The following is a 12,376-nucleotide window of genomic DNA, read 5'->3' on the forward strand; positions in this document are numbered from 1 at the left end:
CTGACCCAGGGTCACCCAGCTGGCTGCAAGTAGAGGAGTGGGGAATCTCCAGAGTCCTGCTGCTCTTAACCACTACACTAAACTGGCTCTCGGGGAAAAAGAGTTCAGGGGCAGATGAAGAAATTGAACAAGCTATAGATGCGGCAAAGACTGGTAAGGCAGTCGGGAAAAAGAGTTCCGGGAAAAACCAGATTTTTACCATTTTGGCAAAATCCAGCTTTCCTGAATCACATTAGAGAATCCCGTATCCAATTTGCGAATCCAGATTGAAACACTCAAATAAATCTTGGTAAATTCAAGTTAATTTGGGAAATATGCCTTGGCTGTTTTCCTGAAAAGAAACAGCCTTTTCCACCTTTTTGGAGAGAAGGGGTGGGGAGGAGGGAAGGAGGCGTATGGCAGAGGCAGGAGGGAGGAGGAATGAGTCAGAGGGGGGCAGAGAGTGGCCAATCCTTGCAGGAATTCTTTGGCCAGTGGGATTCTATGAGAAGGAGAAAGCCTTTTTCAAATTGCCTTTCAAGGAGTTTAAAAAGCAGGCTTGCCTCAGAGCAAGTGAGTGGCTGCAGAGACAGAGGAGAATTTGGGTTTCCCAAAATTACCCATCACTTTCACTTTCAACCTGAGCCAAATGGGATCCATCTTATACAACAACTGTGCTTGTTTGCCATTGATATTGCCTTATGCTTGTGGCTGGTACTTGTCTGTTCTATGGTATTCCCCCAATGGCTCTGGGTTCTGCCTGGCTGTTGTGAATAATACTGGTTCTGTTGGGCCAAGTCCTGGACCAGGATTTCCTGGATTTTTTTTTGGTACACACCCCTAATCTGAATGGATCTGCCAGCAGTAAGATTCCTTAGCACAAGTCTTCTAAACAATGTGTACCAGTTGCTCCTGGGCATGCATATGCAGCAAAGCTGATGCGAAACACATTAATATTTAAGATGGTCTGTCTTACAACTGTATCACAGAAACAATGGGAACTCTGACAAGTGTACACAAGATTATGGAAACTGTGAGAGTTTCAGGTAGCTAGCCGTGTTGGTCTGTGGTAGAACAGCAGGATTTGATTTCTTGTTCATCCCACTGGACACAAATTCTGCTGTTATACATGAGTTATTTCAGATTATTTCAACTAGCTTTATCTGAAACTTAACATATATGACTTTCTTCCCAGTGATCAAGTCAGGTCAGGCCAGCAAAAGCTATTTCTTCTCCTTTTTGCTGCTCGGCATTTCAGATTCCCCAGTTTAATTCTGAATTTGCTGGTTGTATGTAAATTCTATTTTCTTCATGGAATTTTGAAAATGTTGTATATTTACCAGAATATGTCATTTGAAATGGTCTTTATCTAGAAACCACTTACATGTTTCATGTGTTTATATACAAAAACATGTTTATATATAAACACATGGAACATATTAGGTTTGTGCTACATTAAAATGATGTTTATTTGTTATAATTTGGAAGTCAGTTGTGCTTTGGATCTTTTTTTCTTTGCACTCTTCTGACTACACAGCATTTAAATGGAAATATACCAATCTTTCATACAATAATTTTAGGAGAATAAGCATGCTTGATGTTAGCTGATATTTCCTAAATTCCTTACCAATGCAGTACTGTCTTTTTAAGTATTGACAAGTATGGCTGAAGACCCATGCTGCCATGGAAAGCTAATATACCTCTTACCTTCCTGTAGCAGGTTTTTCAGTCAATACAGGCTACAAGATTTCAACAACCACCTGTATTACCAAAAACAGTGTCCCAACATATCTGGAGATAATTAAAACTGCCTTATCTACAGACTTGTTAGAAAGTCATAGTTGTGTTGTTGAAAATCTTTTCTGATCTGTTTTCTGATACCCTGTCCCATTTTGCTATTTTTAAAGAAACTGTACATAGTTGAAAATATAGTATTCTAAGTTTCTGGGTAACAGTACCTAGACCTTAAAATGCAATAGACTTAACAGAAAATTAGTGTAAATTTTGCTCATATTACACTATTATGCAATTGTCCAAAGGTCAGCAACAACCCCCTTCCCCTGGATTTATCTTCACCATGGCCTCCCAGGCACTGGGGAACCGTGGCTGTGGGGGAAGGCCTTGCAGCCGCAGGGCAAAGCCTCGCCAGGCAGAAGCCAGCACTGGCAGCCAGCTGAGAAGACTGCACGGCCACGGGAAACCCTGTGAGGCCGGAGAAGGCAGCGGAGAGCAAGCTGCTGGACACAGGGCAGCCCTGGATGCCCCAGAGCCTGAGGGAAGCCTCCCCATGGCAAGAGTGCTGCTCGCGCTGGGAGAAAGTGGAAGTGGCGCGGCCGAGCTCCCAGCGGACGGAGCCACCACTGGAATGCCGCCGAAGGTCAGGGCGGTCCCAACAGTGGCAGGGGCTGCCACAAGACTGAAAGACATGGTGGGAGAAGGTGGGGCGCACCCAGTATCCAATGTCAGCCCACCAGCCCCACCCTGTGGCACCTACCCCATCGGAAGGGGAACCGCGGGGTTGGCTGGGTGGGTCTCATGGCCAGAACGGGCCCAGGGGCCTGACAAGGTGCAGGAGAGGGCAGGCATGGGTCGGAGCCTGGGAATGGGGTGGGCCCTATAAAGGGAGACAGTCCAGGCAGGTCAGGGAGGAAATACTTGCTTGAGGAGTGGTGAGTGATAGACGAGAGAGAGAGAGCATTGTTAAGGATAGCCACCCAGCCAGGGGAAAGAGAGGGAGTGAGGGTGCTGTAAACCCCCCTCCTTTCCCCATTCTGAGACTGGCCAAATGGGCATTGCCACTTAGGGGCCAATCTGGAGGGCACCCCCACCCGAGGCTCTGACGACCCTAGCGCAGATGCAGACACCGTTCAGAAATAGCTGAAAGGCACCACTGCAGCCAGGAAGGCAATGGAGCAGGCAGACAAGTAGGCATCAGGGAAGCTGAAAGAAGTGCCACTGCCACCGAGGAAAGCAGATGGTCAGGAAGAGGATTGGGACTGTGAGATACAGTGACAGAGGTAGACTGAGAGAACAGGCAGGGAAGGGAGGAAGTGAGGAAGAAAACGAGAGAGACTGACTGTGAGAACAGGTGTGGGAAAAGAGGAGGAAGCGAAGGAGGGGATGGGATGTCCCCTTCCCTGGGAGTTCTAACAGGTCCCTGCTTCTTATATTCAAATCTATACGTCAGATATCTTTTAGAAATGTGTGTATAAAATGCCATCCAGTCACAGCTGACTTATGGTTTCCAAGGCGAGAGACACCCCTGAAATACTTCAAACCAGCATAGCATTCAAGTAGAAGAAGTTTTAGGCTTCAAGCAATCCATGCTTCTCTTAACCAACCTCAGCTACTCTCTCCAGAAGAGGTTCCAGCCAGTGCTCATTGCATTCACAGTGACTATCCAGGAATGTCAATACTTTAGCCTGTGCTGCATCTGCCCCTCGAACACGGGAGCGCATCAAGCCTGAAAATCAAGAGCAGACATCAGTAAGTTGCCCAAGCAACAGAAATACAATTAGATTACTTTTTACTTTCTCTGCAGTATCTAGTACTGGCTGCTGCTGAAAACAGAATACTGGGCTAGATGGCCCATTAGAGTCAATCTTAATAAGCTTGTGACAATGACCAGTCTCTCAGCTTCCTTAAAAATACTTCAGACTGCTGTAATAGTAAAACAACTGAAGCTTTCAGTAAGCATCTTCATTTGAACATCTCAAACTTTCATTGTTTTCTTTTTCATAAACATTGAATATCTGGTAGCTCCATAAGCACCCCAAAGATGTTTGCATTACAGCATGAACTTCTAATTTGCTAATTTCTTTTTCCACAATATATTACACTATGTATTATGATGTGTTAATCAACGGTGCATAACTTTTACTTGAACTAAAGACCAAGCTCCATACTGTGGTAGTTAGGATTAAGCCCCCTTTTCCCAGCAATCTTTATTACTTTCTAATTTTAAGTGTTAAGCCAGCAGTTCATGCAACAAAACAGAACAGATCCATTCACTGAACAGGCTGCTCATGTCAAGACATTCAAAAACGCAACCCTTCAACATTTGGACAAAACACTTCTAAAGAGGTATTGGACTAAATTAAGTCACAGCTTTTTTAAAAAGAAAAGAACCACTGAACTTATTTAACTGAGGTAAAACATGTCTTTAAAAATAGGTTACTCTTCGTGGCACAGGGACAGTTATCTGGAGTCAGTAATAACCTCAAAATAAATAACCACATTTCTGGGTAAAACTGACTTCATATTTTAAAAACAGAGAGGCACAGATACTATATACAAACATTTCGGCAAAAATACTGAACTTAATTCCTGATGAAGAAAACAAATTATAAGTGGTAAATTCAATTTACAATTACTTATATAATGAAATACAAATTCTTAAATACAAATTCTTTTAAAACTGTTCTCATAAAGGTGTTACCTTGTCACCTACCCTTACAATGCATTGAAATCAATGGTCTTAGACTGGAGTAACTCTATTTAGGATTGCATAGATAGGCTGCATTCTTCTAAAAGAGTTACTTACCCCAGACCTGCCTTTTGATACCCTTATTCTGAGCATGAGAACTTCCTAGGATAAAAAAAAAATACTAAAGGCTAACATTCCCTTACATTAACCTACATAAAAACCTACTGTATACAGTTATTGGGACAGGGTGTGTGTGCCTTATGTGCTGTCAAGTTGCTTTTGACTTATGGTGACTCTATGAATTAATGACCTCCAAAACATCATGTCATTAATAGCCTTGATCAAATCTTTCAAACTAGAGAATGTGACTTCTTTTATTGAGGCAAGCCATCTCATTTTGGGTCTTCCTCTTTTCCTATTATTTCCATCTTTCCTAGCATTATTTTCTTTTCCATTGAGTCTTGTCTTTTCATGACATTACCAAAATATGATAGCCTCAGTTTTGTCATTTTAACCTCTAGGGAGAATTTAGGCTTGATTTGATCTTGAACCCACTTGTTTGTCTTTTTAGAGCTGTAGGTTGTCATGCAAAAAAATTTCAAGCTATGCATTCTGCATAACTAAACCTTTAGCCATCTGTAGTATCTGTTAAAACTCTTCCCCAGCACCACATTTCCAATTAATCAACCTGCTTCCTGTAGATTTTCTTCACTGTCCAGGTTTCACACCCATACACGATCATGGGGAATACCATAATATGAATTATCTTGATCTTGGTCCCCAGAGACATGTCCTTAGCCTTAAGAGTGTTTTCTAGTTCCTTCATGGCTGCCCTTACAAGTATCAATCTCCTTCTGATTTCTTGGTTGCACTCTCCCTTTTGGAAATAGAAAATCTTTAACAATTTCAATTTCTCCATTGTCAATCTTAAAATTGTGTAATTCCTCCATAATCATTATTTTTGCCCTTCTTGATGTTCAGTTGCAATTCTGCTTTGGCCCTTTCTTCCTAAACCTTCATCAATCTTCATTGTTTTCTGCCAGTAATGTAGTGTCATCTGCACATCTCAAACTGTTAATGTTCGTGCCAGCAATTTTCACTTCATCTAAATCTAGTCTTGTGACCTCTTTATACGTTGAAAAGATAAAGAGTTAGTATGTATCCTTGTCTGACACCTTTACAAACTGGAAACCATTCTGTTTCCCCATATTCAGTCCTAACAATAGCCTCTGGTCCGGAACACAAGTTGCACATCAACACTATAAGCTGTTGTGGCACACTGATTTCTTTTAATACCATTCATAGCTTTTCATGATCCACACATTCAAAAGCTTTGCTGTAATCTATAAAACACAGTCTCTCCCCCTCCTGAAATTCTCTGACATGCTCCATTAACAATTGTAAGTTTGCAATATAATCTCTAGAAAATATAATATAATCAATATGACAAAATATTTTATTTAACATAGAGAGAACAGGCCAGGTGAAATCAGAACTTGAAAATTTCTGAGGTAACTTAATATAGGTAACTCTGAGGTAAAATCAGTACATGCACAGACTTTAGTTCTTATGTTTCAGACTAATAAGAGTTTCTTAAGTTTTTCTAGTTACTTAAACGTTTATATTAAGAGGTTTTAGTTCCAGAGTTCTTCCAAACACTGCGGTACACTATTTGAGTATTCTCTTACTCTTCTTGATTTCCAGAAGGCTTTTTTCTTCAGCTTTCTTCTAATTTTTTATATTAACAGTTCATGATCAATAACAAAACCACACCTGGACTTTTTAAGCAGAGAATAGAGCGTCTCCATCTTCTGCCTCCAGTAATGTAATCTATTTTATTTCTGTACTGGCCATTTGGTGATTTCCACATACACAACTGTCTTTTCAGTTGCCTGAAGTATGTGTTTGCAATGAACAGATGGAACAGAATATACCCCAATTAAGTCAAAGATGATAAAAGCATCTAAAAATTACTTAAAATTAATATAGCAAAACATTTTAACACTTTAAAATGTATTGTTTTGTGCAGAAATACAAACCCAGTACTTTCATTTCCTCATTGACTCCAACAGGGTCAATCATACTTGAACAGTGTTCCAGTTTGGGCCTTAAATTGGGGGTGGAGGAAGAACACACAAACCAGTGACATTCAACTGACTTATTATCCTTAAGGAATATATTAAATAGTGTAGGTCTCCTAAAAAGACTTTATGGGGGTTCTGGTAAGTCTATGGGGTACAACATAACCCATTGGTGGAACAGAATTTTGGGCATTAGTATAAAGCAGCTATTGTAATTTCTATGAAAGCTAACACTGCAATCTTACCTGTACATTTTTCCATCCCAAAGATTCCAAGAGTAAAGCACAGCAACACAATAGCTACTAATGATATTCTATGTAGCATTCCAAAGAAACCCAATACTTTGAGATCATACGTTATACCTCCAGAAGGTATGTCACTGAACACACACGCACACCAACTTGGCACAATCTCCAATCTGATTGCAATGTCTTTTCAGAGAAGCCTCCCAAACAAAATAAAAATGTGTGGTGGCTGTTGAAGAAATTGACCCCATGAACCAAAGCAAGAGAACACAAGTAATATGAAGATGTATAGATTAGGAAGAAAGAGTGCCACATAGTTATGTAACTCTTCAGTGTAATTGTAACCCCATCTTTGGAGGGTTAAATTTGTAACAAAAATTACTAGAAAATTCCTACATGATTTTATTTAACCAATGACATTCAACTGACTGGGGTCCAATCTTCATGAAACTTGGGAGGTAGTTAGAGAACAGTTAGGAGTAGGTCCACTGCTAATTTGGTAGATTCTGCTTTCAAAATGCCACCCCTAATCTCCTGGACAACCCCCATAGTTTTCCCCATAGAGAATAATGGAGACTGGAGATGGCTGGGGGCACCTCCCCAGGGTCCAATCTTTATGAAACTTGTGGTGTCATTAGAGGATGGTTAGGAGTAGGCCTCCTGAAAATTTGGTGAAATTTGGTCAAAAAAATCACCACCACCACCACCCTGGGCCACCAGAAATTTCCCATAGGAAACAATGGCCAAATTGTACCGAATTTGTTCTGTATTACCAAACCAAACTGGAGAATGAATTTGGTATTCCCTGAATTTCATTTTTTTCCCAGTTCAGTATTACTGAACCGAATCAACCGAATTTTTTTCCTGTGCACATCACTAATTTCTACTGCTACTTCAGGAATACGTTGTACATTAATACAACGTTTTACATTACATTAATACAACGTTTTACATTTACATTAATACACTGTTTTCTAAAAGCAGTGCTATGGACACAAAGTATAAGGTGATTTAGACAACAACAGAGAATAAAGCAATATTAGGTCTCCTTCCTCCTGGTATTACATGTGAAAAGCCTTCCTTCCTTCCCTTCCCTTCCCTTCCCTTCCCAATACTTGTTACAAAAGGCAAGATTTAAGCATCATGCCTTTACTATTACAGAATAAAATAGTCACGTATTTCAAAGGTTATGAATGTATTGCAATTTAATTTTTAATGACAATTATTTTAACTTGTTTATAGGAAAGACTAATAACTTGGTCAGTATTTTCCCATTAAAAGCACCTATCAAACCAGTCACTTCTGCAGGAACAACTATCATGTTCTCTAACTTACTGCAATACACAAATTACTAAACAACCAGTTCATTAATTTTTTTCTACATCTAATTTGTATAAAAGTCTGCACTCAGGAAGCTGTTGATTTAATATGGCCTCCAGTAAGATGAAATGTCTCATTAGAAAGTGAGTCAGAAGGCAGAAATAGTGAACAGCTATCATACTAAATAACCTCATTTATGCTTTTTTGATATTATTAGATTTGCTATATTTTTTTTTCTATATAAGAATAAATAATAAACACAAAAAAGTGAGTCAGAAGACAGAAATAATTTCTTCTACAGGTGATGCAACAGCATATAACACTTGCAACAGAAGCAAATTGTTTCTTTTGTTATAAAATGTAATTCTGCCTAGACTTTGTGACTTCATATTCTTCTCATTCCTAATAAATTTCTCACCTTCCCGACGGTCATTTCGTAGGACCCGCACTTTCTCAATTTTGCCCAGAAGGGCACCATCTTCAGCTGTAAAAAAAGAGCAAACATTGGTTAACTATTTATTCATCTTGGTTCAAAGGGGACAGGGTGGGGGACAATTTGAAAAGCTGTTCCTTGCCAGATCATCTACACTATCAACTTGAAGATTATGGAATATGCCTTCCTCCTCTCTGGGACAAACCCACTTTACAGGATCAGTTTCTTCTTAACACAGAGGACAATTTCACCTGAATGTAACTTGAAAAGATAGGAGAGACTTCATTCATACTGTTATCTCATCTGCTATCTGCATTTCCCCCAACAGGCAACTTCAGTCATGATATCGGAAAACAGGTGTTAGCTTCACAAACTGACAAACACATAACTACTCCTGCCAAAGAAAAATCAACTAGAGCAAGGGTTCCCAGCCTTTCTGTGCCCATGTTCAACTTTGGAATTCTGAAAAAACATGGTGGGGGCAAGCACAAAATGGCTGCTAGAGAAGGTAGAGCCAGCCACTAAATGGCTGCTGCAGCTTGCCTTCAGTCACATAGAAAAGATCCTTGTGATGAGGTGGCAGCTACAGCCAAAACAATGTTATTAAAAATCTTCACAGTCAATCAAATCTCCAATGGCCAATCAGAAGCTTTGCTGGGCAAAAGCTCCAACTGGCTCCAGCCACTTTCTAAAAACACTTGATGGGCACCAGGAATGGTGCTGGCGGGTGCCATCGCTCCGTGGGTACCACATTGGGGTCCTTGTAGTAGAGATTAAAGAAGCCCTTTTCATAACTACATTTCAATCAGCTGCTAGAACAAGACTTCCAGGAGAAGAATCCTGTGTTAATACTTACGCTCATTGCTGTAGTCATCTACCAGTATGATCTCCTTGATAAGATGTGGTGGACTTTTTTTGAGAACACTGAAAACAAACAAAAGGAAATCAGATGAGCACTTTCATATAAATTTAAATATTATATCAAAAGCAGAGATGTTTTTCATACACAAAGAAGTGAGTCAAGTATACCTGACAACTGTTCGAAGCAAAGCTGATCTTGCCTCATTGTGAAAAGTGATTACCACACTAGTAGCTGGCAAATCTATCCGCCACTGTTTTCTTTGACACCTTGAAAGACAGAACAAAAAGTTATGTCTATACATGCAACAGTGCCATCTAAGCAGAATTCCTATTAAAAGACTGGCCACAAAATTCCAGATACCAGTTTGGAGTAGTGATTAAGAGCGCAGAACTCTAATCTGGAGAACCCAATTTGATTCCCCACTCCACCCCCTTGAAACCAGCTGGATGACATTGGGTCAGTCACAGCTTCTAGGAGCTCTCTCAGCCCCACTCACCTCACAGGGTGTTTTGGTTGTGGGGATAATAATAACATACTTTGTAAACCTCTCTGAGTGGGTATTAAGCTGTCCTGAAGGGCGGTATATAAATCGAATATTATTATTATTCTAGGAAAGGAACAGTCACAAAATATTTCAGGCCAAATACCTGTCATTACTAAAATAGAAATTCCACATGTAAAAATAAACTCAAAGAATGTTGCTAAAGATTAATTTTGAAAGACCAAAGGTGGGGATGACTATGTCAGGGGCTCTCTTTGAAGGAGAGATCTGAGGCACTTCTGTGTGGATATATGTTGCCTATATGATATTTTGGGTTTTACTACCACCTTTGTACATGAGCCAATGGTATGAGAATCTGCAGCTCTCTGGTTTTTGAAGCATATCCTCGCAAGGGTCCAAACAGGCTTCCAATCCTTGCACTAGAGAAAAGAGGCCAACTGGCATCTCATCCTACCCTGCCTTTGCCCACTGGAGATCCATGCAACAGCTTCTGAGGGGGAAGCTCTTGTATTGACTAGCATTTCTCCTACATTCATGCAAGAAAAGTTTTGCAGTTATTTGAAGGTGAAAAGCCATATGTTGTGAGTTCTCCACAATGGTTAGAAACAAGTTGCAAAGTCACTTGCACTGGGATGCCTCAGACTAATCAAAAACCTATCAACTTTTTTTTAATTAACAGCAGTGTAGTACATCATTTCTTCAGTTATATTCAAAATCTAGTCCTGCCAATTATTGTAGAACATTCCAACTAAAGAAACTAATTTGATCAGCTTTAATACTACAAGTTGAATCTAGGTCTTCTCAAGTAAATAAAATCCTCAAATATTTAAAAACCTGCAGTGCCTATATAAATAAATTAAGCTGCTTAAAAGTCTCATTGGCACAAGGACCGGAAAGCTCTCTTAGTCCTTTGTTTTTCTCCTCCTGATTTAATCATAGGTGAAAGCTTCACGTATTTCTAGTCTACCTTTAAACATATGAAATACAGCAAGAGGATTTAAACTTTTTTCTCTCTCCTCTATTTTATATAGTTTGATAGATGTTAAGATAGGGGCTCTGGCTGAGTGGTAGAGCATCTGCTTGGCATGCAAAAGGTTCCAAATTCAATCCCTGGCATCTCCACTTAAAAAGATCAGGCAGTAAGTAATTTGGAAGACCTCTACTGGAAATCCTGGAAAGCCACTGTCAATCTGAGTAGGCAATACTAACCTTGAGGGACTGATGGTCTAATTCAATATATGTCAGCTTCATGTGTCCATATTTTAAAATAAACTGTCTGTACTGAGGCAATCCAGACATAGATAATAATAAATTACAATTCAAACTTTGGAGCATACCAAGCCTGAAGATAATTTTGCCAACAGGGACTTTACTCCTGAGTTTTTGCCCTGGAAAGCAGTAAGTTGTTAGCAACAAAGGCTGCACTTTCATTAGTTAAAAGCAGCACTCACAACATTAGAGCCTCACAGACTCTCAAACTGTGAATCTACTCCCTCCTGGGAAGAAACAGACCTTCCTTGGCCTACAGTTACATTCAAAGTTAAGTCTTGTTTGACATGGGTCAAAACATATCCTAGGTATACTTGTTAATTCTAGGTGAGCTCATTTCTAGAGTTATGTCCGGCTTGTTACATGTCCCAAGTGCCAGTCTGGAATTGTTATGGTGGGAGGATGGGGAGAGCCAAGTTCAAAGCATTCCATCCACTTCAGCTTATCTGAACTCAGTTTCAGTTCTCAGGAGGAAGCTGATGCAATGGTCTTCGGGCATGGTACAGCTGCAAAGCATCATCCTCTTACTTTGTTGCCAAGCTCTGATTTTTCAACCAGATCTCCCCATGTTGCTGGGGAATATGGGATAAAAATGGTCAATTCAGTTATGCCTTTGTCCTGAGTTTGGGGGCCAGCCTTGAACTTCCTACCCTTGGCCATCTGGATTTACAACTATGTCTTCAAGCCTGGAAACTTTGATGCTGAAAGCTCTGTTAGAGAGGCATAAGAACATGTCAAGAATGTTTAGGTATTAGGTTTATTTAGCTCTTTGTTACTGAACTTTCTGTTCTGTACACTCTTATTTTATTGGCCTTTATAAATATATTTTACATCTGTGTGGTGTTTCATTGGTTTGTGGTTTCAATCTGAAAATGGTGCTTAGGCCTTTTAGGCCCTTTGCTACCTTTGGTAACTTTCTGGCTGGGTCTCAGCACAGCTGGTGCCTGGGTATAATTCGGTAAGTCAGAGGCTTTGTTGGTGGCAGCTACTGAATCTGGAGATAGATAGTCCTTTGCAAAGGCCCCCCGACCATATGAACCCCTTGAGTCTTGACACCTCCAACCCTCATCTCTGGCTTACGTCCACTGATGAACTGTAATAATTCCTATCTCATCCTCCATAGGACAGCTATGTTTAACTGGTATCTTACCCACAGCTTACACTACACCAGAACTAGATAAACATGTCACTTCTCCAATATTTTCAGACAACCTATCCCTCTCAGGGCAATTTCAAGATGAAAAGAGTCAACTCTTCTT

At 40.1% G+C, this 12,376-nt stretch overlaps 1 protein-coding gene across 1 annotated transcript in view; it reads right to left on the minus strand.

The window, feature by feature from the left end:
* GALNT2 (polypeptide N-acetylgalactosaminyltransferase 2) overlaps positions 1–12,376 on the minus strand; it is a 123,302-nt gene that overhangs the window by 36,000 nt on the left and 74,926 nt on the right. Inside the window, exons 4-7 of the mRNA XM_054974836.1 lie at positions 9,514–9,612; positions 9,341–9,408; positions 8,470–8,535; positions 3,321–3,442 (exon numbers count right to left, since the gene is read on the minus strand). Of these exons, the coding sequence (XP_054830811.1) occupies positions 3,321–3,442; positions 8,470–8,535; positions 9,341–9,408; positions 9,514–9,612 (355 nt within the window). The remainder of the gene's footprint in view (positions 1–3,320; positions 3,443–8,469; positions 8,536–9,340; positions 9,409–9,513; positions 9,613–12,376) is intronic.

Source organism: Eublepharis macularius, chromosome 1 (assembly GCF_028583425.1).
Source record: "Eublepharis macularius isolate TG4126 chromosome 1, MPM_Emac_v1.0, whole genome shotgun sequence".
Classification (NCBI taxonomy): domain Eukaryota; kingdom Metazoa; phylum Chordata; class Lepidosauria; order Squamata; family Eublepharidae; genus Eublepharis; species Eublepharis macularius.